Raw genomic sequence first — 27866 nt, forward strand, 5'->3', positions numbered from 1 at the left:
AGAGTCAGTTATACAGCTGACATGTCTCATGAAATCTTTGTAGGACACTAAACACATCCCAGCATTTTCTTAAAGCATTAATGGTACCGGTTTCAATAATGTATGCCAGGTAATACTTTAAATAAGAGCTGCCTTACATTATTTAATGTTGTCCCAGTTAGCTTGATCATTTCATTGGATTTCCAGGAAAGAGACAGCAGGTTTGAAGTTTTCTTTATTAGTGTTCATGAAATGCTGTGCAGTGTTCCAGTGGACTGCACAAGACCCTGATGACAGCTATCTTTGGCAATGCAGACATTTCACTTGCAGTTATGTTTAATTACACATTCACTGATCAACTTTAAAGCAAATATAAGTTATTAAATCAAAAGAGCAGTGATCCATTATTTATATAAAACCAGCCTGAGGAAAAACTATGGTAAATCCTGGAATTAATGGGGCTTCCTACAGATGAGTGATAATACACATTTCTTTCTACACAGTCCAGCGTCTCTTGGCTTATAAGTCCTGCAGTAAAATGACCTGCTCCTAGTACCTCTCACCATTTATCTCTGCCTACAGAAGCTTTCTAAGCAGATGGAGAGGTCACTGGAGGAGACTCTTGTAGCTTTCACTCAGTATTACATATATTCATCTGCTTAAAGGGGAACTTCAGCCTAAACAAACATACTGTCATCAAGTTACATTAGTTATGTTAATTAAAATAGATAGGTAATAAAATCTCTTACTCGCCCTGTTTTAAAAGAACAGGCAAATGTGTTTGATTCATGGGGGCTGCCATCTTTGTTATGGGGAAGCCATCTTTTTGGTTGAAAGTAGGTGACAGGGAGCATGAGACACAGTTCCAACTGTCCTGTGTCCTGATTACCCCTCCCAGCTGCACACGCTAGGCTTCAAATGTCAAATTCAAAATGTAAAAAAAAAAAAAAAATTGCACCAAAACAGCAGAACAAAAACAACAAAATCAGAAATCCCATCATGCTTTGCACAGCATCAGGGGAAAAAAGCCCGGGCAGTTTTCTTCTGTGCAGCTAAAAATGAGGCTTGTATAAGAGAAACAAAGTTCTGATGCTGTGAAACGGTTAAAGAAACACCAGGCCTTTTCAGTGCTGCTGAGTCAATATTTAGTTCGGAGGTTCACTTTAAGGCTGGTTTAGATGGGCGTCTGAACTGGCAGCCTGGTGCCTTGTTCAAATGCTTTTCTGCAAGCATGCAGAAATGCATCTGGCGTTCTTCACCTGCATGAGGGGAGGGGGGGGGGGGGGCAGGGAGAGAACATGGAAAAATGGCACTTAACAACCCTGGAAGAAACCTGTTGCCTCCAGTATTGCCTCAAACAACGGGAAAAAATAGGGATCTCAACACAGCGTTTGTGCAAATGGTACCAGCAGTGACAGGTACCACAGCCGTAATGTCGTACAAGAGGCTCTGTAAACCAGCCCTGAACTTTAACTTCTATAAAGTTCAAAGCAAACAAATACATATTCATTTTGTATAATAACATTAGAAAGCTGATGAACATAAAAGTCATAGCATCCATACACACTGCATGCAGTTCAACTAAATAATTGAGGCACATGTGTTTTAACAGCAGTGAATAAATAAAGTGCAAGAAAAGGTACAATTAATATTAAATAAACCAAACAATTCATATGTGAAAAAAAGAAGACTGCTGCATGATCAGGGAACATGAGAGTTAAAGGAGAACTGTAGTGAAAGGTATATGGAGGCTACCATATTGATTTCCTTTTAAGCAATACCAGTTACCTGGCTATCCTGCAGATCCTCTGCCTCCAATACTTTTAGCCCTAGACCCTGAACAAGCATGCAGCAGATCTGGTGTTTGACATTTTTGTAAGATCTGACAAGATTAGCTGCATGCTTGTTTCTGGTGTGATTCACACTACTGCAGCCAAATAGATCACCAGGGCTGCCAGGCTGCCAGGCAACTGGTATAGCTTAAAAGGAAATATGTGGCAGCCTCCATATACCTCTCACTACAGTTCTCCTTTAAGTGCATAGTGAAGGAGTACATAACCCAGGATACAAGGTGTGGTTGCAGAAGGGGAACAGAGACTCCCCTACAGACCCCACTTGTATCGCAGGTGTCATCCTGTTTTCTCAAGAGAAGAAGGCCAACCGTGACAGCTGCTCCTCTCCTCTTCAGGAAGCACTTTATTCATTCATGGTTTGATCTAGGCACAAGCACTTTAGCATTGTTTTCAGACCCAGATTTATATACCTTTTGTATATTATTGAACCTGGGTTCATTCATTTATGAATTCTGGGTGATACATTATTGCAGTATACAGATTTCTGGGCGCATTAACTGATTTGTAATTACTAGAATCATGAAAGTAAGTTATAACATGGGGATTTTTACTTTTTGTTTTTTTTATGAATTTAATAATGGTGTTATTGATTCTTGTCGAATGTGATATAATATAAATTGAGTGGTGCTTTTTCTTCATGTGCATCTTTTTTCTAACTATACAACCTGAAAAAAAAAAATCTTTCTTAACCATTACCAGGGTGGGGAAAAAAGCAAAGTGCTTTGGTTAAAACTGGGATTTGTGTGTCTATTCATAGAGGATATATGCTGGTATAAAGAGCTTTATGTGCTACTAGCAATATATTAAAGTGCACTTCAGCAGTATGGTACCCCATAAGGGCCTAGTTTCACCAATGCAGCCCCACTTCAATGAGAAAATGCTCCAGTTTGTATGCAGAGACTGGAGGATATTACAGTGAAAGCCTGCATGGTCACAACAGCCACTGGCAGTGCTCAACTTTATTTTTTTAAACCAAAATTGGGGACTGGGCGGGTAAGGATGTGTAGATGGGTCCTTTTAACATTACATCAATTGCTGTCAATTATAACTGAATGGACAACTGATGTGCAAGGTAATGTCTATGTTTCCCTGTGACTCAGTTCACATTGTATGTATTTTAACTAAAAGGTTTTTTTTTTGATTTTTTTTTTTTTTTTTTTTTACAATGCACTGCTTTGACACATCACTTCTACTTCTCTCTTATTTTACTGAGACTCAATTGAGACTTCTTAAACAATGGAACCAGGAACTGGAAATAACTGTAGCTAATAACCGATACTTTTTACCTGTTGCGTTTTCATTTGCTTTTATATGTATTGGGTCCACAATGGATAAAAAAAAAAAAGTGCATGCAGCAATACATTGTGAAAAATATTTGTTAAAATGCATAGATATAAACTGACCCCTAGGGTAACATGCAAAATTCCTACCTATGCACTGTGCGTCAGTTATCTGTTGCATTGCAAGTCCCTTACCTTACAAGTTGGTTTTCTGTGTACAAATTCACGTACATGTTAAATCCCTCTTCAAAAGCTAAATGCCTCCTAGAGCTACAGCAAATATTATCTGTGTCCAAGTGGACAAAAGAGTAGGAAGAATCCAGGCATCAACCACAGAAGTTGCATTCAGTTCGTCACCTTTATTACATCCTCATCATTCCTGACACAAATTGCAGTGTAAATGGCCTACCAGCCGTTTAATGCATCTATTGTTTGGAGGCACAGCTACCACACCTGGTACCCCACTAACTGCCATGCAATCTAGTGCCGATCTGCTCTTATTTCAATTCAATTATCTGTGTCCAAACTAACTGTCAGTCTGGTTCACTACTTATAATGTACTTATACTGTAAAATGTTATTCTACCTATCCTCTTCTAATATTGTTATAATTACCTGACACATCTTCAGAATCCCTCCATGTGTCCTCCACTGGCTTTCCGGCACATAGCCCCACCCCCTTGCTGAAAAGTGCCACGGCGCTTTCCCTACTCAAGATAGAGAAAGTGCCGAGGACCTTTTTCTGCAAGAAGGTGGTGATATGCATTAGAAGCCAGTGGACATGTGGCTCAAGGAGGCATCCTGAAGACGACGCAGAAGGTATTTATAACTTTATATTAGTAGAGAATAGGCAGAATGTAACATTAACACTAAATTTGCTCTTCAAAGCTCTGCAAATGATTTCTGTACTCGGCACCACTAGCAGCTTGATACTGCAGGAGGAAGGGGGGGGGGGGGGGGGGGGCAGAGGCAATGGTAATGCATAGTTGAGATGATCCTGGCTGCTTATGTATGTGTGGAAAAAAAAAATGCATGTCAGACAGGATACTAAGGTCTGGCTGGTAATTAGGGAATGTCAATGAGATACAAATAATTCTGAGCTCATACACGATTCTGCAAGTTTTGGATGAAAGTTTTTTGCAGCTTGAAAACAAGCCAATCTAATCTCACCAAAGTGAAATAGAATTTGATTGGTCCATTTCAAGCTGTATGAATTTGCATAATCCTGCACCATCAGAATTATTTGCATCTCAATGGTCATCCTTAGTAGATCACCAAAGCCATTAGTTTCCACTAACAGATCATCACGTTAGGTCAATGTAAAAAAAAAACACCATTTTAAGATTACCATACATAAAAATATGACAATCCAACTTTTATTTTATGCTGTTGATCGCTGCTTTCATCACCTAATTACCCAATAGTGGAAACGAAGCTGCTGATCCCATGTGGTGAATAGTGCGTGTGCAACAAAAAAAAAAAAAACCACACCTTCCATTTACTTATACTGGGACTAGGGATTGCCACTTCACCAGTGGCACAGAACGGGCTTGAAACAAACAACCCTGTTCCCCAATGAAACTGGCAGATGTTGGCATTCTTCAGTTTCTAAAGCGGCAAACACTATCCAGCCATATGGAAAGTAGATAACTGGCTTATGGCACCTCAATAAATATGGTTATTGTCACTTTATTCCACACAGTTAAAGCCCTACTTCACCCTACCAGGCCTTTTCTGTTAGAGATGGTAGAGGACTAAGCCATTAATCACACAATCTTTCAGCCTTTCCATAGCGGTTCCTAAAAGTCAGTGACATAACCCAGTGGCCTCTGCACAAAGCATAGAGCTGTCCACACAGTGTTTCTCACTCTGCACAGAGCCATCACCTTACCATGTCCAACCCACCAGCAGAGGAGTCAACTGTGTACACAGGGAAGGACTCTTTCTCAGCTCCTCCCTGACTGCCTCCTATGGGTTGTGAAGGTACAGGGGAGGAGTTTAGACAGCTCATACACTTGGGTTTACAATGCTGAGTTTCTGTGCTAATGTCAGATGCTGTGATTAGCAGACAGGTAAAAAATACATTTTTCATGATATGAAAAAAATTACAGATACTAAACTAAAGCTTTAATGGCAATAGTGCCAATCATGTAATCACACTTTCATAAGTATGGCAATCTGCAGACCACCTGCAATTTTAAGGGCAACTGAAGCAAGAGGGCTATATAGGCTTTCATATTGATTTCCTTTAAAGCAGGTATAGCAAACCGGTCCTACAAGGGTCGAGATCCTCACACATTTTTTTGATACAGCTCAAATGAATTGATGGGTCTGAATCAGGAAAGGTGTGGTCCATCAGATAGAACACATTCCTCTCTTTCTCAGTCCATCCTAAACACTGGCATGGATCCGGCCCTCCAGGCCTGGAGTTCAACACATGTGCTTTAACCTCCCTGGCGGTAAGCCCGAGCTGAGCTCGGGCTATGCCGCGCAGGGGGAGATCTCAGCCCCTGGTGGGGCGATTTTTATGCTGTAAATTGCTGTGCGCGCAGCCAGCACTTTGCTAGCCACGCGCACAGCTTGATCGCCGCCGCTCTGCCGCACGCAGCGGCGAAAGAGCCCCCCCCCCCCCCCCCCAGCGCTATGGGCTGGATCGGAGGTGTCTGACGTCAGGACGTCGGCTGACGTCATCCCGATCGTCGCCATGGCGACAGGAGAAGCCAAACAGGGGAACGCGTTATATACGCGTTCCCCTGTTTGCTATAGATGCCGGCGACGATCGCACTAGAGGGACACATGCGCCCTCTAGTGGTGTTTCATGTAGCTACCACTCTGGTAGCTTTACATGAAACAAAAAAAAAAAAATAAAAAAAAAAAAAGGATTTTTGCCAATTTGGCAAAAAAAAAATTAACCGCCAGGGAGGTTAAAGCAATACCAGTTGCCTGGCAGCCCTGCTGATCCTCTGCCTCTAATACTTTTAGCCATAGACCCTGAACAAGCATGCAGCAGATCACATGATTCTGAGACTATTGTCAGATCTGACAAGATTAGCTGCATGCTTGTTTCACTACCGCAGCCAAATAGATCAGCAGGGCTGCCGGGCAACTGGTATTGTGTAAAAAAAATAAAAAAAAAATAAAAAAAATATGGCAGTCTCCATATTCCTCCTTTCAGGTGTCCTTTAAGCACTTTCCTAACCATTTGCAGATTACCACCTTTATAAATAGGTCCCAAAGTGTTTGAGATCCACCCAATACTAGTAATGTTCTTGTTGCTTACTATGGGAACAACTGGCCATGTTCCAGTGCTTTAAAATTAAAAATATACTATAAAATAAAACCAGTGCAGACAGTTAATCACTAAGGGATTTACTATGCTTCCCATTCACCACTTGCATATTCACTTTTCTCATCGTCAGAGTCAGCCGACGCTTTCTTCATCCTTTGCATGGCTGCCTTAATACTCCGCTCCAGTTCATTCTCTGGCTCCTTGTTCACAGTATCTTTGTGTACTTTCCTGAGCTTCACTCCTTGCCTGATTGCACTCAGTATATTGTCTCTTACATCCCCAATGGGTGTCTGCGGCTGCTCCACTTTTCGTAAGAGATTTTCACCTCTTTTCAATGAAGCCAATACTTCTTCCATGGAACCTACAAAAGACATTGGTGTTATTAGGCCTCCCAATCTGTCCTGCCAAAAATGTAGTCCTTGAACTATAGCACATCTGGCGTGAATATATATATATATATATATACATACATACATATACACACATATACACACATATACACAGCGGCACCTTGGAGGGCAGTGGAACTGCAGCTCTAAACGAGATAGACTTCTACGGCCTGAAAGAAGCCCAAGGTAAGGGCTGGTTCAGACGGACGTTTTTGCTGCGTTTAACGCGGCATTTCAAACGCGGCGTTTTTTGGGATCTACCGCCCTCCCATGCAAGTGAATGGGAGCGTTTATGGCAAGCTTTTGCAAGCTTTTATAAACGCCTGGCGGTAGATCCCCGCGTCGCGTCTAGACTTGAAAGCTACATGCTGCTTCTGGCAGGCGGTTGCGTCTGGTCGCGTCGCGTTCGAACGCGTACGAAAGCGCGCAAAAGCCAGTGAAAGTCTGTGAAGGCGTCTGGAGGAGGGGCCAGGGAGGCTAAAAGGAGGCTGGGAAGAAGGAACCAGAATGCACAGCGACAGGAACTGTCACATGGCAGCAATGGCGGCAGCAGCAGAGCACAGGATTGAGCTTGGGGAACTCGTGGATCAAATCCATGCCCATCCAGCGATTTGGGACTGCAGCAGCGCGGACTATAGTAATAATGTCCGCAAAGCTCGAGCATGGGACGCTGTCTGCACTCATTTTTTTGAAGAGTACGCTCAGTTCAGGGCATCCACTAGAGACAACATTTGTAAGTACACTGTGGATCTCTGTATGCTCTGATTGTATGGTTTCTACATGTGCCCCACTGCATGTGCATTGTACCACACCTCAGGCCTCCATGTGCCCCACTGCATGTGCATTGTACCACACCTCAGGCCTCCATGTGCCTCACTGCATGTGCATTGTACCACACCTCAGGCCTCCATGTTCCTCACTGCATGTGCATTGTACCACACCTCAGGCCTCCATGTTCCTCACTGCATGTGCATTGTACCACACCTCAGGCCTCCATGTTCCTCACTGCATGTGCATTGTACCACACCTCAGGCCTCCATGTTCCTCACTGCATGTGCATTGTACCACACCTCAGGCCTCCATGTTCCTCACTGCATGTGCATTGTACCACACCTCAGGCCTCCATGTTCCTCACTGCATGTGCATTGTACCACACCTCAGGCCTCCATGTTCCTCACTGCATGTGCATTGTACCACACCTCAGGCCTCCATGTTCCTCACTGCATGTGCATTGTACCACACCTCAGGCCTCCATGTTCCTCACTGCATGTGCATTGTACCACACCTCAGGCCTCCATGTTCCTCACTGCATGTGCATTGTACCACACCTCAGGCCTCCATGTTCCTCACTGCATGTGCATTGTACCACACCTCAGGCCTCCATGTTCCTCACTGCATGTGCATTGTACCACACCTCAGGCCTCCATGTTCCTCACTGCATGTGCATTGTACCACACCTCAGGCCTCCATGTTCCTCACTGCATGTGCATTGTACCACACCTCAGGCCTCCATGTGCCCCACTGCATGTGCATTGTACCACACCTCAGGCACAGTGAAAGCATTGTAATCCCTCATGTCCACTCAATATATTGTACCGCCTATGTAGCTATGTATGATAGCTCATTTGTAATTTTTTTTTCTTTTTTTTTGTATTTCAGTAAAAATGGTGAAAAAAAAATGGAAATCAATCCGTGATCGCTATTCAAAGGATCTACGAGAGAGCAGACAAAGCAGAAGTGGACAGGCTCCGAGTACTTATAAGTACCATCCACTGTTCGCTGAATTGAGTTTCCTGAGGAGCACCATGGAGAGCAGAAGGTAATATAAAAAGAAAAATATGACCTGTCACATTAAATAGTTCTGATTAAAGCGAGCAATCAAACTTTCCATTAAAAAAAAAAAAATTTGTATCTGAGGAATGAAAACAAAGTGCTAAAAATTAAACTCCCAAATAATTATGTTCATTTAAATTCAATACTTGCTTTGTAGTTCACAAAGTTCTACAATCGGTCCTTCTGCCCATTTTTCAAAAGACTCCGGTCATGTATTGTCATTGTACAGCATTTCTTTCAAACTTTCCCCTTCCCACTGAGGTGCCTTGATACAGCACTCTGGGAACAGCCTATTCGTAAATAAATGTCTTTGTGTGCCCTTCTGGACAGCAGTCAAGTTGGCAGTTTGCGGGGTTGAGTACAATTACCTGGCTAGTAGTTCTTAACATCCTAATGATTATTTTTCAGAAGTTTACAGTTGTTTACAGAACCTTACATGATATGGCAATTGTTGGAGTAGAGCATGTTTTTATGATAATTTATTAAACTATATTCTTTTTTGTTATGTTGCCCTTGCAGAACCACTACAAATGTCCAACGCAGTGAGGCACAGGAGGAACATGAGGAGGAAGAAGGCTTAAGTGTTCCATCTGCCAACACTTCTGTGAGATCCTCCACTGAGACCCAGGATACTGAGGAGGACTCCCTGGAAGACACCGGAAATAATACACAGAGCACAGTGGCCACATCATGCAGTGGTCAAAGGCCAAGATCACCGGTAGTATCCACCTCCAGAAGAAACAGGTCCAGAAATATCAGACAACCAGAGGCAAATGCGGATGTGTTGGCTATGATCAAGACTGTTGAAAGTAATGTTGCGCAACTGATTCAACCGGCGGACAGTCTCGGCACTTTTTTTAGGGCATTAGAAAAGGAAGCACGGGAGGTTCCCAGAGATAAATGGGACGAGCTGAAGCAACGACTGTTTAATTTAGTCATGAACATGAAGACTTCTAGTGTCCCTCCTAGGGAGAGTTGGGCTACAAACGTATTGCAGGAACCGGTGCCACCATATTATGCAACAGGGGGTTACAGCCACATGGTACCTCCACAACAAAGCTGGTACCCCTACTCCCAAATGCCACAAACTTGCAACACGCAGGGTCAAGGAATGAGACAGGCCAGTTCCTCATCTGTCACCGTCGCAAGCTTAGAGCGCAGCACAGCAGAGGCTGTATCTGCCTCGTTACAACTACAATCAAGAAGTTCAACACCTCTCATAGATGATATATGACTCTTTACAGCATGTGTGGCTGAGGTGGAGATGGTCCATCCCCCCATGGTAGGACCATCTGTCTGTGTCTTGTGGTGAGGCTCGGTCTTCCCCAGGCCACAGGCAGAGGGTCCCCCATGAGGTGATGGACTTTCTCTACCTCAGTCACAATTCTATCTGGCCTCTCCGTTTAAACTCCTGTTTCTGAAATGTATGTAGAATGTAGTTTTTGGGTGCTATGTGCCCTCTGGGCCTATCCGCCACTAGCCTCCTTAGAGGCTCTCCTCCTAGGCCTCACTTTAACTTTTCAGCATGTGTGGCTGAGGTGGAGATGGTCCATCCCCCCATGGTAGGACCATCTGTCTGTGTCTTGTGGTGAGGCTCGGTCTTCCCCAGGCCACAGGCAGAGGGTCCCCCATGAGGTGATGGACTTTCTCTACCTCAGTCACAATTCTATCTGGCCTCTCCGTTTAAACTCCTGTTTCTGAAATGTATCTAGAATGTAGTATTTGGGTGCTATGTGCCCTCTGGGCCTATCCGCCACTAGCCTCCTCAGAGGCTCTCCGCCTGTGCCTCACTGTCCACTTTAAGTAGAATGTAGTATTTGGGTGCTATGTGCCACTAGCCTCCTTAGAGGCTCTCCTCCTGTGCCTCACTGTCCACTTTAAGTAGAATGTAGTATTTGGGTGCTATGTGCCCTCTGGGCCTATCCGCCACTAGCCTCCATAGAGGCTCTCCTCCTGTGCCTCACTGTCCACTTTAAGTAGAATGTAGTATTTGGGTGCTATGTGCCACTAGCCTCCATAGAGGCTCTCCTCCTGTGCCTCACTGTCCACTTTAAGTAGAATGTAGTATTTGGGTGCTATGTGCCCTCTGGGCCTATCCGCCACTAGCCTCCTCAGAGGCTCTCCGCCTGTGCCTCACTGTCCACTTTAAGTAGAATGTAGTATTTGGGTGCTATGTGCCCTCTGGGCCTATCCGCCACTAGCCTCCTCAGAGGCTCTACGCCTGTGCCTCACTGTCCACTTTAAGTAGAATGTAGTATTTGGGTGCTATGTGCCACTAGCCTCCATAGAGGCTCTCCTCCTGTGCCTCACTGTCCACTTTAAGTAGAATGTAGTATTTGGGTGCTATGTGCCCTCTGGGCCTATCCACCACTAGCCTCCTCAGAGGCTCTCCGCCTGTGCCTCACTGTCCACTTTAAGTAGAATGTAGTATTTGGGTGCTATGTGCCACTAGCCTCCTTAGAGGCTCTCCTCCTGTGCCTCACTGTCCACTTTAAGTAGAATGTAGTATTTGGGTGCTATGTGCCACTAGCCTCCTTAGAGGCTCTCCTCCTGTGCCTCACTGTCCAATGTAAGTAGAATGTAGTATTTGGGTGCTATGTGCCCTCTGGGCCTATCCGCCACTTGCCTGCTCAGAGGCTCTCCTCCTGTGCCTCACTTTAAAAATATGTACATTTTCTTTTTTTTTAGAGTTTGTTAGTGGGTCTGCATCTGCACTTTTGGATTTTTGAAATGTACATTTGTACGGTTAACGTTTACATATTTTAATATTCTATTTTGTTACGTTTGTAATAAAAAACTTTTTTTCTCAAAGAACAATGTGTTTGTTTGCTTCCTGAAGGTCACAAACACCCATTTCCTCTAAACAAGTCCTTTCCCTTTAAATACCCCCCAAGCCCTTTCCCTTTAAAAAACCAATTTCCCTTTAAAAAAAAAACCATTTCCTCTCCATAATCACTTTCCCTATGTAAACAAGTCCTTTACCCTTAAATATCCCCCAATTAAAGCCATTGCCCTGTAAAAAAAAAAAAAAACAATTTCCCTTTAAAAAACCCCCCATTTCCTCTAAATAAGCACTTTCCATATGTAAACAAGCACTTTCCCTTTAAAAACGCCCACTTCCTTTCCCAAACCCCACCTTCCTGTCAAAGCCAGCAAAAGCCCAGAAAACGCAACGCACACAAAACGCTTCTGGCTGAAAGCTATTAAACGCCTTCAAAAGCCATTGAAAGCTGAACGCTTAAACGCTAGCGTTCTTGGAACAAAAAACGCGGGCGTTTAAACGCGGCGTTTAAAAACGCTGCACAGACGTCCGTCTGAACCAGCCCTTAGAAAAGCTAAGCTTTTTTTTGTTTGTTTTTTTAAGCTTGGATGTACTTTAAAGTGTACCCAAGAAAGAGTTAATAAAAATAAATAAAAAATGTATACATACCTGTGGCTCCCTCCAGCTCCAGCATCACTCCCTCGCCATCGTCATCCTGTGCCTGGATCAGAGGTCGGTGGAGGAGCAGTACGGCCGCACGCGCACTCCCGTCGCTGAGAGCATTCTGCATCTGCGCAGTAGTATCGTGCAGAACACTTTCAGCGACGGGGGTGCACAGATTTTTAAATCCCCCCCCCTCGGTCTCAGGTTTACCTTAATGGGGAACTTCAGCCTAAATAAACATACTGTCAATGTAACTAACATTAGTTATGTTCATTAAAATAGGCAAGGGGTTCCGGCGCCTACATGGCAGGGTGAGCGAAGCGGAGCTCCTCTGAACCCTTCATCACGCAGCAGCCAAATCTGCAAACAGACACCTGGTATCTACCACCCCAGGTGCCGACAACCTTTCCCAAGTCACAGAGATCCCGGATGGATCGTTACTTGACACGTGGAGCGGCAAAAAAGGGAGAACGAGAGCGGGGCTCTGAACAACAAGCGCGAGGCAAGATGGCGCCTCATCCGGACACATACGCCACGGAGGAATCCTCGCAGCAGGAATGGGACGAGGAACCGGAGCGAGAGAGGCAGAACAAGAGAACTCCTGCAGCACAAAGGTACAAGCACATGGCCAAAGAGGTGGCGAAATACCTAATGCCAAACCTACACGCCATTATTTAATCAGCCGTTACACAGTCGCTGACCGCCATTACTAAAGAACTGCAGGCACATACAAAACAAATAACGGAGGCGCAAAAGCGCATCTCACAATGCGAAGATGATCTCTATGAGGCTTCACAACAGCTAAAAGAGTCTCGCAGACAAAATGCCATCTTTCATGAGCGTATCGAGGATCTAGAAAATAGATCTAGACGTAGTAATCTACGCATAGTAGGCCTCCCGGAGTCAGTCAAGCCAGAGGAGCTCAAGGAGTTCTGCGAGGTCACGCTGCCCAATCTCTCCATTTCTGACCAATGTAAGACAGAAAGAGCTCATAGAGTGGGTCTGCAGAAGCGAAGCAAGGGAGAACCTCTACCGCGTATGGTCATGGTAAAATACCTAGACTTTACAGATAAATCCACAATCCTTAGAGCGTTCAAATCCGCCGAGAATCCACTAGAATATCAGGGGGTGAAACTACGCATCTTCAATGATTACTCCTTGGAGGTTTCGCAAAAGAGACAGGCCTTCATCCCTATCTGCTCAGCTCTTGTCAAAAGAAACGTTAAATTTGCTTTACTCTATCCAGCCACACTCAGAATAACTGACGCGGACGGCCGCTTTACTATCTTTAAACACCCGCAAGAAGAGGAAAAATATCTGCGCTCTACAGTATTCACGCCGCCGCGAAGAGATACCAGATCCCCCAACCATTCACAGGAAAAGAGAACAGACGGGAGGCCCTCACCCCCGGAATCACCTTCACGGGCACCTCCGCCCAACCCTGATCTTGCCTGATCTAAAATTCCAGCAATGCCAACAAATCTAAAGTCCCTTTCTCGTCCTCCTATACAACCACATGCTAAACTATGTCTGACATGTTTTGCTGCGTGCACTTAGGGGAATAAGGGAGTGAGGAAGCTACGTAGCCAACAGTGTGGGGAAGAAGAGAAGTCCACACACCATGTGGTGATCTCAGGAGAAATGTTCCAATTCTCACTGTTTTTGTTCTTGCTTATTTAGCTAGTTTTCTACAGCTGATAGCTTCTAGACTTAAGTTAATGTTATATGTTTTTTACCTGGTTATGGGAAACAACAGCTCATCTCTCTCCTATGTATATATAAATAGTGTCGCAGTACTCCTGCTCTATAGTATGCCTAAGAGTGTCTGGAAGATGTACGACTCACCAGCATACACAGCCTACCATGTTTGATCCATGACAGTTAAGATTTGTTCCTGGAACGTCAAGGGTTTAAGGTCTCCCATTAAAAGAGGTAAAGTCTTGCGACATCTTAGTAAACTTAAAGTAGACATAGCACTACTACAGGAAACCCATCTTCGGGCTGAGGAGTTCAAATTTATGCGAAAAGGGTGGGTAGCTCACACATTGGGTTCAGAAGCAGTAAACAAAAAAGCTGGAGTTCTGATTTTAACCAGCAAAGCTATTAAAGGGAAAGTGGAATTAATCCACTCAGATAAGCTGGGACGCTGTGTGGCTGTGAGAGTACATCTCCCAGGAGAATGTCTTACCATATATAATGTCTATGGCCCTAATGAGGGCAAAGCAAAATTCTACAAATCCCTAACGACAAAACGAATGCGAGAAAAGACAGATAAATTAATATTGGGAGGAGACTGGAACGAAGTGATGGATATCAGAGAAGATACGAAATCTGAAACCAAAGATGGTAGAAGGAGGAGTGGAGGGGCATCGAATCTAACCAACTTTGCTCAAACGCTCTAACTGATACTTGGAGATTTCTCCACCCTTGTGACAAGGAATATACATTCTATTCCCCCCCCCCCCACTCCTCCTCCTCTCGCATCGATTGTCTCTTTATGGGCCATTCTTTAGTCCCAAAGTTACAAAATGCAGAAATCCATGACATATTGATTTCTGACCACGCTCCCATCACAATGCAGATGTTGACCCAGCTGCCACGTGGGTCTGATATTTTATGGAGATTCCCCTCCTATATCTATGGAGATGATGAATTCCACATCCTGATGCAAAATTGGTGTGGAGAATACAGCTATGATAATACAGCTCATACTGGTGACCCCTTCCTGTTTTGGGACACTGCTAAAGCGGTGCTCAGGGGGAAAATATTAGCCCACATTTCCCACAAGAAAAAGCAGGTTAATATGGCCTATGCAGAGGCAGTGTCTCGGGTACGCGAGGCGTACCAGTCCTATCTGGTGTCCCCAACCTCCCTTACTAAGGCAAATTGGCTTCAAAAGCAGACAGAAATGAATAAATGGTGCACGCTTAGAGAAATGCAAACCTTATCAAACAAACAGCATTTTTTCTTTAAATATGGTAACAAATCAGGAAAACTGATTGCTGCAATCGCTAGAGGCTCCGTAGATTATGACCATATCCTACAAATCCGAGATAAAACCGGATCCATGGTACATCACCCGAAAGAAATCGTAAACGCGTTTCCAGACTACTATGAATCACTATACGCAAAACCTCAGGATTGCAGCAGTCAACAATCCACCAAATGGCTAGATGAAGCTAAGGTAAACACGATTAGTTCTCAAGATCTAGAGACATTAAATGCAACTATAACCCCGAATGAGGTCACTACCACCATAAAATCACTATCCAATCATAAAACGCCCGGCCCTGACGGACTCCCCGCAGAATTTTTTTAAAATCTTAAAAGTGGAGGCAGCTCCTGTCCTTGCCCGCCTATATAATAAAATCCTGCAAGGAGGAGACTTTTTGAAAACTGCCAACGAAGCCTATATCAAACTTCTCCTTAAAAAGGGCAAAGACCCACTGCTCCCGGAATCGTACAGACCAATATCTCTAATTAATCAAGATATAAAAATTTTAACTAAACTAATAGCCACCAGAATATCTAATATAGTCCCCAAAATAATACATCCCAATCAAGTGGGCTTTATAAAGGGGCGATCTGCAGTCGCAAACATCAGAAAGGTCCTTACAGTATTGGAACACGTCAAGGCCTACCCACAAACATATAAAAATGCCGCGCTGCTCACCTTAGACGCCGAAAAGGCATTTGACGCGGTACACTGGAAGTGGATGACCCTGACGTTGACCAAAATGGGATTTAAATTTGATAAACCAAATGTATTCTGAGCCTGAAGCAAGAATCCATTTGCCGGGCTTTATATCCAACCCCCTTAATATCTATAGAGGAACCCGCCAGGGGTGCCCCCTCTCTCCCCTACTATTTGACATCGCATTAGAACCCCTAGCCAGACTACTCAGTAAAGTTAATACAGGTATAACTATCAGCGGTAAGCGGGTTACACAGGCGCTTTTTCAACGACATCATTCTCTTTTTAAATGAACCTTCCCAGCAAGTCCCGATCCTGCTAGACCTAATCCGACAGGTGGGATCCGTGTCGGGATATAAAATAAATGTAACCAAAAGTGAACTAATGCCACTTACGAGAATGGGATCATTAATACATAATAGCAACCTGGAAGTCCAGATCACAAAGGGCCCCATCCACTACTTAGGCATAAAAATAGAACCAGACCCCCACTCACTTTATCAATTAAACCTCTCCCCGCTAATCACAAAAATTATACGTCAGATCAAAGGGTGGTCTAACTTACCTCTCAACCTGGTGGGCCGCGCTGCCCTCCTAAAAATGGTAAGCTTCGGTAGATTGCTTTACCCTATGCAAGTCCTCCCCTTACTACTCAAACACCACGATATACAACAACTCAATAAAACTTTCTCCCAGTTCCTATGGAAAGGGAAGAAAGCTAGAATACGCCTGAGTAAACTCTGCCTTCCTAAAGATGTTGAGGGATTGGGGATACCAGATATCAGACGCTATAATATCGCCTGCCTCACCAGACACGTCCGTGATTGGATTTCGGCCACCTCTATGTTTTCTAACTACTCTCTAGAAAATGCCATAGCGGAACCATAGACTCTGGTGGGCCTCTTGCATGCCTCGTGGCCACAACTGCCCCCCCCCGTATTAGATATAGTATCATATTTCGCGATACAATACTCACCTGGAGGGAACTACGCAAAATGCACCACCTACCATGGAAAATTTCTAAATATATCACTCTATGGGGCTCCCCGGGGTTTACAGCAGGTATGCAGCATGGGATGTTCCTCAAATGGGAGGAGAAAGGCTTAATGAGGTTGGGACAAATGCTAAATCTGGAAACTCATACCTGGAGGTCCTTTTCAGAAATTAAAAACATGTATCAGATCCCCCACACAAACTTCTTGATGTATGCTCAGATCCGATCCTATGTCTCATCTCAAATTAACGAGATCTCCAGCATAGCTAAGATTTCTCCTTTTGATATCTTTATCAAGCCAAAGAGTGGGGACGTCTCGCTTTCAGCCACACAGCGAACAATTCTACTGCTGCAAACCAAGAACCACATCAAGCAAAACCTGCAATTCTGGAATAGGCATTTTCCCGGATCTCAAACAGAAGAGAACATTACCGAGGGCAACAATAAACACAGGAGTCTCATAACTAATGAAACTTGGAGAGAATCCCACCTACTCTTTATCCATCGCGCCAAATATGCCTTCGACATCAAATATAAAATTCCCCCAGCTGGCTATCTATTGCCCGAAATGCAAACTTCCTCAAGCAAACCTGATACACTGCATCTGGATGTGCCCCAAAATACAGAAATTTTGGTCCTCAGTTATAAAGTTCATCAATCTCATGTGCCACAAGAAACTAACATTAGACCCAATGCTCTGCCTCTTCAACTACTCTGCAACAGCTCCTGATACCATAGATAGATCTAAAATCCCATCGGACCTAGTACATGTCTGCATGGCAGCTGCACGGAAATCTATACTTAATCGCTGGATCTACCCTTCTGCACCTACCATCTGGGACCTTAAAGCGGAACTTGCTGAACTTTTTGCCATGGCCAAGATAGATACTCTGATACATAAGGAAAAATGCTCTAAGAAGTTCTTTAAAAGATGGAAACCCTACATCTCATACATCTTTACTAGGCCGGAAATCATCGCCTTGATGGAACCCTTTAAATACACAACATGGTACGCCACTGAGGATCTTCTAGGCACCTTGGGCAGGCTGGCGCTGCCTACTAGACCTGAGCAGGCCACAGCGCACTGAGGTTCTCTGCAAACCCATGCCGGGGACATGGGACATAATCACTGGGGGAGAAGGATGAGCTTATATAAGTTAGTAGAGGGGGGTTGTTTGAAGTTAGGTGGGGAGGGGGGAGGGGTTAAATAAGGGGAAGGAAGCGCTATCTTTAGTCATGATGTTATCTTAAATATACAACCGCAGCCTGAACATTACCGGACAGTAGAATAGGTATTTAGGTCTGTGATGGTACCCTTATCTGATATGTTGTTCAGCCTTGAAGCCTAATAAGGCAGCCTCATACTGTCACCCATTCGTCCTGCTCTTGTACTGTTGTAAAATATAAAAATGCTTCAATAAAATATATTGGAAAAAAAAAAATAGATAGGCAATATAATCCCTTACCCACCCTGTTTTAAAAGAACAGGCAAAGGTTTGTGATTTCATGTGCGCAACCATCTTTTTGGTTGAGAGGAGGTGACAGGGAGCATGAGACACAGTTCTAACTGTCCTGATCATCCCTCCCAGCTGCACCTGCTAGGCTTCAAATCTCAAATTCAAAAAAAAAAAAAAAAAAAAGTGACAAAACAAAAGAAGAACAACAAAATTGGAAATCCCATCATGCTTTGCACAGCATCAGGGAAAGAATGCCCAGGCAGTTTTCTTCTTTGCAGCTAAAAATGAGGCTTGGGTAAGAAAAACAAGGTTCTGATGCTGTGAAACTGTTAAAGAAACACCAAGCCTTTTCAGTTCTGCTGAGTAGATTTTTAGTCTGGAGATTCACTTTAATGCCTTTTGCTATATTTGTTTATCTACTTACTGCATGCTGATTTATCAAAAGAAATTATATTTTCCAAACATTTTTTTTATTGAGCTATATTTTTTGCTTTAAAGGATGCATGAGGCAAATTATTTAAAAAAAACAGATTTACTTACCTGGTGCTTCCTCCAGCCCTTAGATGCCTATGTGTCCGTCGCTGTAGCTCCGCTCTCCAGCAGTCTCCCTTCACAGCTGGCAGCTTCAGCACATGTGCACCGCTCAAGGTCCTGTCGCCCACTACAGAGAGGACCCTGTGAGAATGGTAGAGAGCGGAGCTGCGGCGAGGCTTCTAGGAGCTGAAGGAAGCCTTAGGTAAGTAAATCTGATTTTAAATTTTTTTTTTTATCATTTGCCTCATGCATCCTTTAACCTCCCTGGCGGTAAAGCCCGTGTTGAGCACGGGCTATGCCGCGCAGGAGGATTTCTCAGGCCCTGCTGGGCCGATTTGCACACTTTTTTTTTTGCAACACACAGCTAGCACTTTGCTAGCTGCATGTGCACTCTGATCAACGCCGCTCCGCGCCAATTAGCCGCCGCCGCCACTCGCCGCGCCCGCCCCAAGACCCGTGCGCTGCCTGGCCAATCAGTGCCAGGCAGCGCTGAGGGGTTGATCGGGACTCCCAATGACGTCACGACGTCGATGACGTCATGCCGCCCGTCGCCATGGCGACGGGGGAAGCTTCCCGGGAAATCCTGTTCTTTGAACGGGATTTCCTGATCGGAGATCGCCGGAGGCGATCGAAGAGGGCGGGGGGATGCTGCTGCACAGCGGCTATCATGTAGCGAGCCCTGGGCTCGCTACATGATTTAAAAAAACAAACAAACAAAAAAAAACTGCTCTGCTGCCCCCTGGCGGTTTTTAAAAGACCGCCAGGGGGTTAAGAAGTATGAAGTGAGAATAAATCACAGTATATGTAGAGAAGACCGGTTACTTATTTCTTAAAAGCAGACACTCTCATTCAGCATTGGGAGACAACTAAAGACTTTCTTATTAACCAATACTTAATCATGCAGATTGTCTTACCTGGAAACTGGTTCATATTGTTTTTATGTGAATTGGTTGATTTATCTTCCAAATTATCAGCTATTAGCGTTCCAGGTGAGCTAGGATCCATAGTCTGTGCTGAGCGAGGTAGCGGAACTGGCACTGACAAAAGAGCACTTGTGGGGGGTAGGGGTGGTGGCGGAGGAGGCACCATGGGAGGAAGTGGTGGAGGGGGTGGTGGTGGTGGAGGAGGAGGAACAGTAGGCGGAGGTGGAAAATGATTGGCTGGCCTAATGATTTCATTAATATGACCTCCCTGTCGATCATGGCCTTCCTGCACAAAGATCTGAACTGGGATGTCTGCTGGAGATGGTTTTAAGCTCTCAAGAGGTCTCCTGGGTATTCGAGGTTGTATACGTAATACAACGTGAGATTCCTTCTTCTACAGAGAGAGACACAAAATGAGAAATGTTCCATTAACAAATACTGCGATTGCATCTTTCACTTCATTCTGTTTCAAGAGAAATGACGGTGCACAACCTAAACACAGCAATTTAACACTCACATCTTTAAAGGATTTTAATCGCTGTAGTGTTTTTTGACGTTCCTGATCGACCCATTCTTTTTTCTTCCTGTTGTCTTCTTTTTTTTTGTCTCTTTTCTGTGGTGACACAAAGAAAGCTGTTACAGTGTCTCCCACACACGGTTTTAAATGGTACAGAAGCCGCCACTAGTGCTATGAGTTGGCATGGAATCAGACAAGTAAAAATAAACTATTCATAGAAAGGGCGCTCACCATCTGTATGGAATGGTGCTGCTGGAGCCGTTTCTGTGCCTCCTGGTACTGCTTCAGCTTAAGCTCCTGTGTTTCTATGCACTGATCCTGAAAGCATTAACAAAGTACACACAATAATTAGCATGCTTCTGGCAAAATAATAATTCATTCCTTTTGAAAATGGCAGGCAAATCCCCTCAATAGGGTTTAGTTTGCTGTGGAATGAGAGGAAATTCCCCACCTCACTAGAGTTTCACTTGTGTTTGGGACCCCTTCATGGAGATCTCCCCTATACTCCTTTGCATCAGGGCTGTGGAGTCGGTGCATCAAGGCTGTGGAGTCGGTACAAAAATCATCCGACTCCAACTTCTCAGTTTTTGAAATCACCAACTCCAGGTACCTAAAATGGCTCAGACTCCTCGACTCCGACTCCTTAGTCTAATACTTACCAGACCTAAGGATTTGGTACAAAAATCATCCGACTCCTCAGTTTATAAAACCAACTCAGACTCCTCGACTCCAACTCCACAGCCCTGCTTTGCATTTTTTTCAATACAAGAAACATGGCAGAAAGGCAGGGCAATTCTGTATCATGGTTGTCCTAGTGGATCCATACAGGGAACACATTATACTACGGTAAGTTTCTTGGCCATGCTGGCGGTGAAAAGCATTAAAGCATAACGGTCAGGCATAAAATAAAAATAAAAAAATCTATTTTGGTAAACAAGTAATAGGGATGCTAACCAGGCAATCGAAAAGTTAAAAATCACTCTTATGGTGGCCATACATGGTACAATTTTTTCATCCAATCTTACTAATTCTGTGTAGTATAAGGGAACTGCCTACATTATCATTTCAGTATATTCCTTTAATTTACCCTTATACTACATAGAAATGGTAAGATTGTATGAAAAAATTGTACCATGTATGGCCACCATTACGTTTCTTCTCCATAAAACATCATTCCCCAGGTTGCCTGGCTCTTATTTGGTGCATCTACCGCACAATGGAAGTTGCAGGGCATGCTGGGTTTTCTTTTTCTCTTCTTTACATTCCCCTCAAAACATAACTAATGCAGCCTGATTGGCTGAAGCCTCTTTCCCTTCCGTTTTCCCCTCCCACACCTCTGTTCCTTTCTGAGTGGCCAATATTTCTTATGCTGAGACAATGCACTTTCTATTGCAGAGCTGAATGGGAGTGTCTGAAATCTGGGAGGTGGTCGGGCAATGATACACAGCCAGAGTAAGGGAGGAAATTATGTCAGGATTGGCTTCAAGATCCCAAAAATCCCAAGAAAAATTCTCATTTTTTTTACTGTAGAAAAATCAGTAAAATCAAAATGTGGACAGTTCAATACATATGTTATTTAAGTAGAGCAAGAAGGTCGCAGCTTAGCTTCCGATAGGAGGAAGCTCATGGAGGTGGGCAGCGAGGGGACAGAGTTTGGGAAGCCCTGCAATCGAGGCGGGGGAGGAGAAGCTGAGTGACAGGCTGCAGGTAAATAGAAGGCTAGCGACAAGCAGATTGTCGCTAGCCTGGCATTAATTTGCCGTGGGGTACAGCCTAGCCTGGTGGGGACACTAACGGAAGCAATAGGAGGACAAGGTGGCATGTAATTGTGCACAGAACATGCCTCTGAGTCCAATTTAGATTTGAAAAAAAAAAAAAAACCACAATCGGTTGTCCAGGAAAATCGAAGCTTTTTTTTATTCATTCGAGAAATCTGATTGAATTATCCATTTTTATTTGATGAAAGAAGAAGATTGGGACTGTTGATTTTTCAGATCAACGTTTATGTAAATTGAATGGTGTGTGGCAGATTGTCAATTGCTTTATGCACAGACCCAAGCAACTTTTTCTGAGTCAAACTTTTTTTTTTTCTTAATTGGGGAAACATTTCTTACAATCAGTCAGAAAAAATGATTGCAATTCTTGAATTGAAAAGATATTTAAAAAATTGTATGGTGTGTGGCCACCTTTACATGGAGAGAGGGAACCTATTTGTGTCGATCCATTCTGAGATACACACCTAGAACAAGCATGCAGCGTAAGTGCAGAACACCTACACTACTGATTCCTCCTGGATCAGTAAGACAGCCAGGAAACGAGACTTCTTTACAGGTAGAGCAATATCTCCGGGCACTGGACCCATGGCTGACGGTCTTTGCAGATGATTGTGCTCGACACTGGTACAGTGCAAATTAGAAGAGGACCACTGGTAGGTGCCCAGATGTAAAGACCAAATTCTGGGTAAATGTATAGTGCAGCCTATATCATGTCACCTTATCAAACTCTGCTCTATTGCTATGGTGACCCAGTACTTTGTATGCCAGCACTGAAAGAGCTGTGTGGGAGAAAACATCAGCAACATAAATACTGCATTGTACTGTGTAACAATATACATATTTATAGCCTGAGCTTCATTAACTTAATTGCGTACTGAAGAAGTGCTATTTATTAAAATGAAGGAGGTAAAAAAGCTTGCCTGTGTGGAATGTGACAAACAGAACATGGCTGCCCTCATTGTATCACAGGAATAAATAATCATAAACTGTTGAAGCTGTTTGCAGCTAGATTTGCGGAGTAAACTATCTAAACTTTAGATAAGATATATAGACAAGTTACTTGTTATAGTACATTTTTCATCTCGGATCCGCTTTAACAGAAACCAGCTGTGGTGGGATATATTGGTGCTAATCCTCCGCTTTTGGTGCTTTTAGTATGCAGACTAGGCAATATGACTCCACAGCACTGCAAGACCACATGGCTAGACTCCCTCCAATGATAATGCTATACGAAAGGGAACCCAGAAAATGCTGTCTTCTTAATGGTTATGACCAAATTGTAATGCCTTTCGTTGAGAAAAGCTCAGGGTTTTGAATTTGGGCTGTATTTTGCAAAGATTAATGACAAACATTTGCTCAGCTTGATTACTTTGTTTCTGTGTGCATATAAAACAAGCATTTCTCAGTGATGCTAGCAAACTATTAGGAATGCCAAAATGTGCAACTAGTCAATGGATTGGTCCAGGCATTGGAAATGAAGCCTCTCACCCTGTATGTCTAAAGGTGGCCATACACTGGTCGATTTGCCATCAGATTGAACAACAGATAGATCCCTCTCTGATCCAATCTGATCAGAGAGGGATCGTATGGCTGCCTTTACTGCAAACAGATTGTGAATCGATTTCAGCCTGAAACTGATCACAATCTGTGGAGCTGCCGCTGCCCCCCGCCAGCTATACATTACCTGCTCCGGACGGGGCGAGTCCCCCTCTGTCCCCGCTGCTCCTTCTCCTGCTGGGCTCCGGCTGGCTTCACTTCTTTCTGCCTGGGTAAGTTTAAACAGTAGAGGGCGCTCTACTGTTTAAACTTCCTGTCGGGACAGGAAGTAAGTGAAGCCAGCCGGAACCCAGCGGAGGAGCAGCGGGGACAGAGGGGATACGCGCCGGCAGAGCAGGTAATGTATTGCTGGTAGCATCGGTTGTCAAGCATTCGAACGCCGCTATCGACGCACTCCTGGCCCGCCGGCGATTGAGCGAAAACTTACGCACGGACCGGTCGATGGGAACGATTGATTTCGGACGGAAATCGATCGTTCTGTCAGCGTTTGCGCAACGATTTTACAGCAGATTTGGTCACAGTGATCGAATCTGCTGTATATCGGCAGGAAAGTCGTTAACTGTATGGGCCCCTTAATACCTGAAACAAGTTTGGAATTCCTGGACAGACATATAGCAACAGACAGTCACATAGCTATAGTACTCCTAAAAGAGTACACAGAGTTGCTAAAGCTGCAAAGAATCACAGTGTGTGCTTACTGACAGCTAAGCTGGCTGTAGACTGAAATGGAAATATTTTAACATTAAATTGCACAGACACTTGTACAGCCCTGATCTGTCATGATAGGAATTTGCATTTATATAAAAAGAAAGTATTTGGAAAACAAATTTCCTTTTACTGTGAAGAAGGCCAAAATCAAGCATATGTTTAATTTGCGGCAGATTGCGCGCGCAAAAGTCCGCGAACGGCACTTCACGTGCTAACTGTTTAACACACCTGTGCTAAACAGTTAGCACGGCTTTGGAAATCTAGCCCATTGTGTGGAACTTGCTTCTTTGCGCTTGATTTCTGATATACAGCTGGAATTTGTTAACCAATTAGTTGACAATGACCAGAAATGCATTAGCATTAGTGGTAGTCACTGGCTCTGACATTAGCAGTCTGGATCAGAGTTTCTCTGTATGAAAGAGGATCTTTGCCAGAGGACCCCCTGATTTGAACAACATTATCTCAAGTACTCCTTCACACATATTTGTGGGTTTTACTGAATATTTATGTATAAATGTTTTTTCAAAAATCCTTTTTGCATTTAATTAACCAAATATAGTTACTCATGCTTACTTAGATAAATCACTTTTTAACATGAACGATACCAGTTTTTAGCACATATTGTAGAGTCACAAAATAACCTTCCTCTATTTTGTCCCCTGTGCCCCCCCCCCCCCCCCCCTTCACCCAGCAGTCAACTTTTTACTAAAACTCCAAAACTCACGAGGTGCTTAGGGAGTCCTGACGTTGGGCCATGCAATACCAGCCGGCATATTTGAAGTGTTCCATGAAGTCAGTTTTCTCTTTTGTGCTAAAAGAGGCTAGCATGAATGGCTTCCAGGTTGAGTTAAAGCATTCAATCTGTGTAAGTTAAACAAGAGGGTTAAGCTCTTCTTTAACATCCCACACAGTGGGTATTGACTGGTAGATCCATTTATTAAAAATAACCTTCCTGGAAGCAATAATAATAAAATTAATAATAATAGTAAGAGGTAAGGGTCCAAGGTCACAACCTGAGTGGTAAGGTTCCTTATTAGAAATTGGGGCTGTGTCATAAGAGTTAAATAGCAACAGTATACGGTCAAGTTCCAGCCTTATCCTACACAAATTATTTGTAATCCAGCACTTTGAAACTGTTATTGTACTTAAAACACATACTAACTCAAAGTTGTGTTAAATAAAATGTAGTTTTCAATTTCTGCCACGCCATATTTCCCCACTCTTCAGCATGACCGAAATCATGCAGTTTTTCACATGCGTTTTTTTTTTTTCAGCATAAAAAATTCACATTCACGTGCACATTTTTTGCATTTAGCTTTCCAGAGCATTTGAAAACTTGCATATGAATGCAAAATTTTAATGCGAAAAACTCATGCGAAAAAAAACGGAACCCTGCTTTTGACTGCTGGACGAGCCCGCCTCGTACATACCATTTTCAGCAATTTTTCCGTGGAGAAGTCAGGCTCGTTCATAACGTCAGGGAAGTTAAATATCAAGACTCATTGTAATAGATTTAGCATGACATTTTCAAGTACACTCTGAAATCAACCCAAGTACTCTCAGGGGTATCCATACCACCTGTTGAGAATCTAGGGTCTAGATTATTTCATATAATTGTACAAAGACTATGTGAGGTTGGCAGATAACAATGAAGGGACAAAAAAAAAAAAAATCACTGCACTGGATCTAAAATATCATAAATATTAAATTACTGTAATGTAAGATATAACTTTTCCATATACTGTATATACTCGCGTATAAGCCTAATTTTTAGGCACAAAAAAATTTGCTGAAAAGTTACCCCCTCGGCTTATATGCGGTTCAGTGGAGCAGAACAGATGGTGAAGCAGGTTTTGTTACTGGCAGAGGAGCGTAAGGATTGTGCCCTAGTAATCCTGCTCTTGCCAGCTGGCTCCCTGCTGTGTCTGTGCCCCCATCCCCTGCAACATGGGGTGCAGAGTGCACTGCTCAAGACTACCTGTGTCCCCTGGCTTGTTAAGCGGAGCGTGCAAGCATCATGTCAGTGGTGCAATGATCGAGGATTCTTACTGTGTGGCAATCGCTGTCTTTCATATCTATGATGCCATCTAGTGGCGTCTTAAGACACAGCTGTATAATCCTTAGGGCACATCTGGCTATGGGAAGGGGGGCTGACTTGTACTGGGGGCACATCTGGCTACTGTGGAGGGAGCTATACAGGGTAGGGGGCTTATACATGAGTCAATCACTTTTGCCTGGTTTCTGAGGAAAAAGTGGGTACTTCGGCTTATTTGTGGGTCGGCTTATGAGCGAGTATATATGGTATGTGCAGTCAGAGTCATCAGAAGATCCCCAGTGCTTTGCATTCCATGGGAACAAATACTTGATCTTATTTATTGGGCGGTTGCTTGCATAACTTTGTTCAGTGCCTGCTCCCCCCCCCCCCCCCCCCATATCTCATACTTTCAGAGACAAGCAACTCAACTCCGCTCACATTGGGCATGATTCACACAGCTTTTTCGCCTGTTTTTCTCAGTTTTCACCTTATCTATGTCACCTTTTTTAAGCTCCCAAAGAACAAAAAATATAATATAATTAAGGCAAGAAAAGTAATATTGAAATGAAGTTAATCAGGAACAACTTACTTTGAGTGATTATTTTGCTTGTAAATGTGTTGAAAGGTTATTTTTATCAATTATTCAATCAAGGTGATAAATAAGTCATTTATGAGAAGTGTTGTGAATACAGCCCATTGTGGCTAACAGATCTGGACTAAGCAGACAAGTGTAACCTACAGGAGCTCAGATTTCTATTAGTGAAAAGTGGTGGCTTACTTTTTTGTTTCTCAGCAATGCTCGCCTTGCACAGATCTTCCCTCGCTTAGACTCCAGCTGCTGTATCTTTCCTTTGATTTTCAGGTATACAGATCTGGGATTATTATGGGACTGTACAGTGTCTTGTAGTTCCAGTGGGTCTTCACATGTATCATAGTAGACAACCTCTTCCTCTTTCTCTGGAATCAAAGGAAATCTGTCAGTACTTTGTCAGTGTCTTCTGAAGTGAAAACAAATTAATGAAATATACAATTGTGTATCTATAGACGTAATCCTAACAAGGTCTTTGCAGGAATCTCCTGGTCTTTGAGGGTCAAAATTATGTTTAAAGTGGTATTGTCACAATAAAATTCAAATTTCAACAGCAACTGGTCTGATTGTATTAAAGAGACACTGAAGCGGGAAAAAAATATGATATAGTGAATTGGTTGTGTACTATGAATAATTACTAGAAGATTAGCAGCAAAGAAAATATTCTCATACTTTTATTTTCAGGTATATAGTGTTTTTTCTAACATTGCATCATTCTATAATATGTGCAGATTACACAACACTCAGCATTCAAAATGAGTCTTTTAGAGCAGTCTGTGAAGTAATGACCTCTCCTCTAGCAGAGAAAAAGTAAACAGTTCACTTACAGTTGAGATAATAAAAAGTCAGATAACAGCCCTCTCCAGGACTAACTTAGTCGGAGAGCTTAATGGCTTGTTTGCATAGAGATAACAACTGGAGTTTCTCAACTCTTCCTGTACTGGAAACAATTAGACTGATGTATCTGATCTTAATGTTTTATTTCTTAGCTGTACTACACATACAAATCATAATATCATTTTTTTTTTCGCTTCAGT

The 27866-nt window shown here is 43.4% G+C and overlaps 2 protein-coding genes across 2 annotated transcripts in view; one reads left to right on the top strand and one right to left on the bottom strand.

Moving 5' to 3' along the window:
- Positions 1-201: 201 nt before the first annotated feature.
- Positions 202-27866, bottom strand: part of WHAMM (WASP homolog associated with actin, golgi membranes and microtubules) — an 83933-nt gene continuing 56268 nt past the window's right edge. The window contains exons 6-10 of the mRNA XM_068275368.1: positions 27019-27197; positions 20397-20483; positions 20166-20261; positions 19640-20042; positions 202-6761 (exon numbers count right to left, since the gene is read on the bottom strand). Of these exons, the coding sequence (XP_068131469.1) occupies positions 6484-6761; positions 19640-20042; positions 20166-20261; positions 20397-20483; positions 27019-27197 (1043 nt within the window). The 3' untranslated portion in view covers positions 202-6483. The remainder of the gene's footprint in view (positions 6762-19639; positions 20043-20165; positions 20262-20396; positions 20484-27018; positions 27198-27866) is intronic.
- LOC137560748 (uncharacterized) lies at positions 7330-9856 on the top strand. Its single transcript, XM_068271898.1, has 3 exons — positions 7330-7522; positions 8449-8608; positions 9142-9856. The coding sequence occupies exons 1-3, from the start codon at positions 7330-7332 to the stop codon at positions 9854-9856; spliced, it is 1068 nt and encodes a 355-aa protein (XP_068127999.1).

This window comes from Hyperolius riggenbachi, chromosome 3 (genome assembly GCF_040937935.1).
Source record: "Hyperolius riggenbachi isolate aHypRig1 chromosome 3, aHypRig1.pri, whole genome shotgun sequence".
NCBI lineage: Eukaryota > Metazoa > Chordata > Amphibia > Anura > Hyperoliidae > Hyperolius > Hyperolius riggenbachi.

Bases quoted from the DNA above. Each gene is read 5' to 3' on its own strand.
- LOC137560748 (XM_068271898.1), top strand. From the start codon at position 7,330: ATGGCGGCAGCAGCAGAGCACAGGATTGAGCTTGGGGAACTCGTGGAT. The intron at 7,523-8,448 runs GTAAGTACACTG...TTTGTATTTCAG, and splicing joins ATCCACTAGAGACAACATTT to TAAAAATGGTGAAAAAAAAA. The intron at 8,609-9,141 runs GTAATATAAAAA...TTGCCCTTGCAG, and splicing joins AGCACCATGGAGAGCAGAAG to AACCACTACAAATGTCCAAC.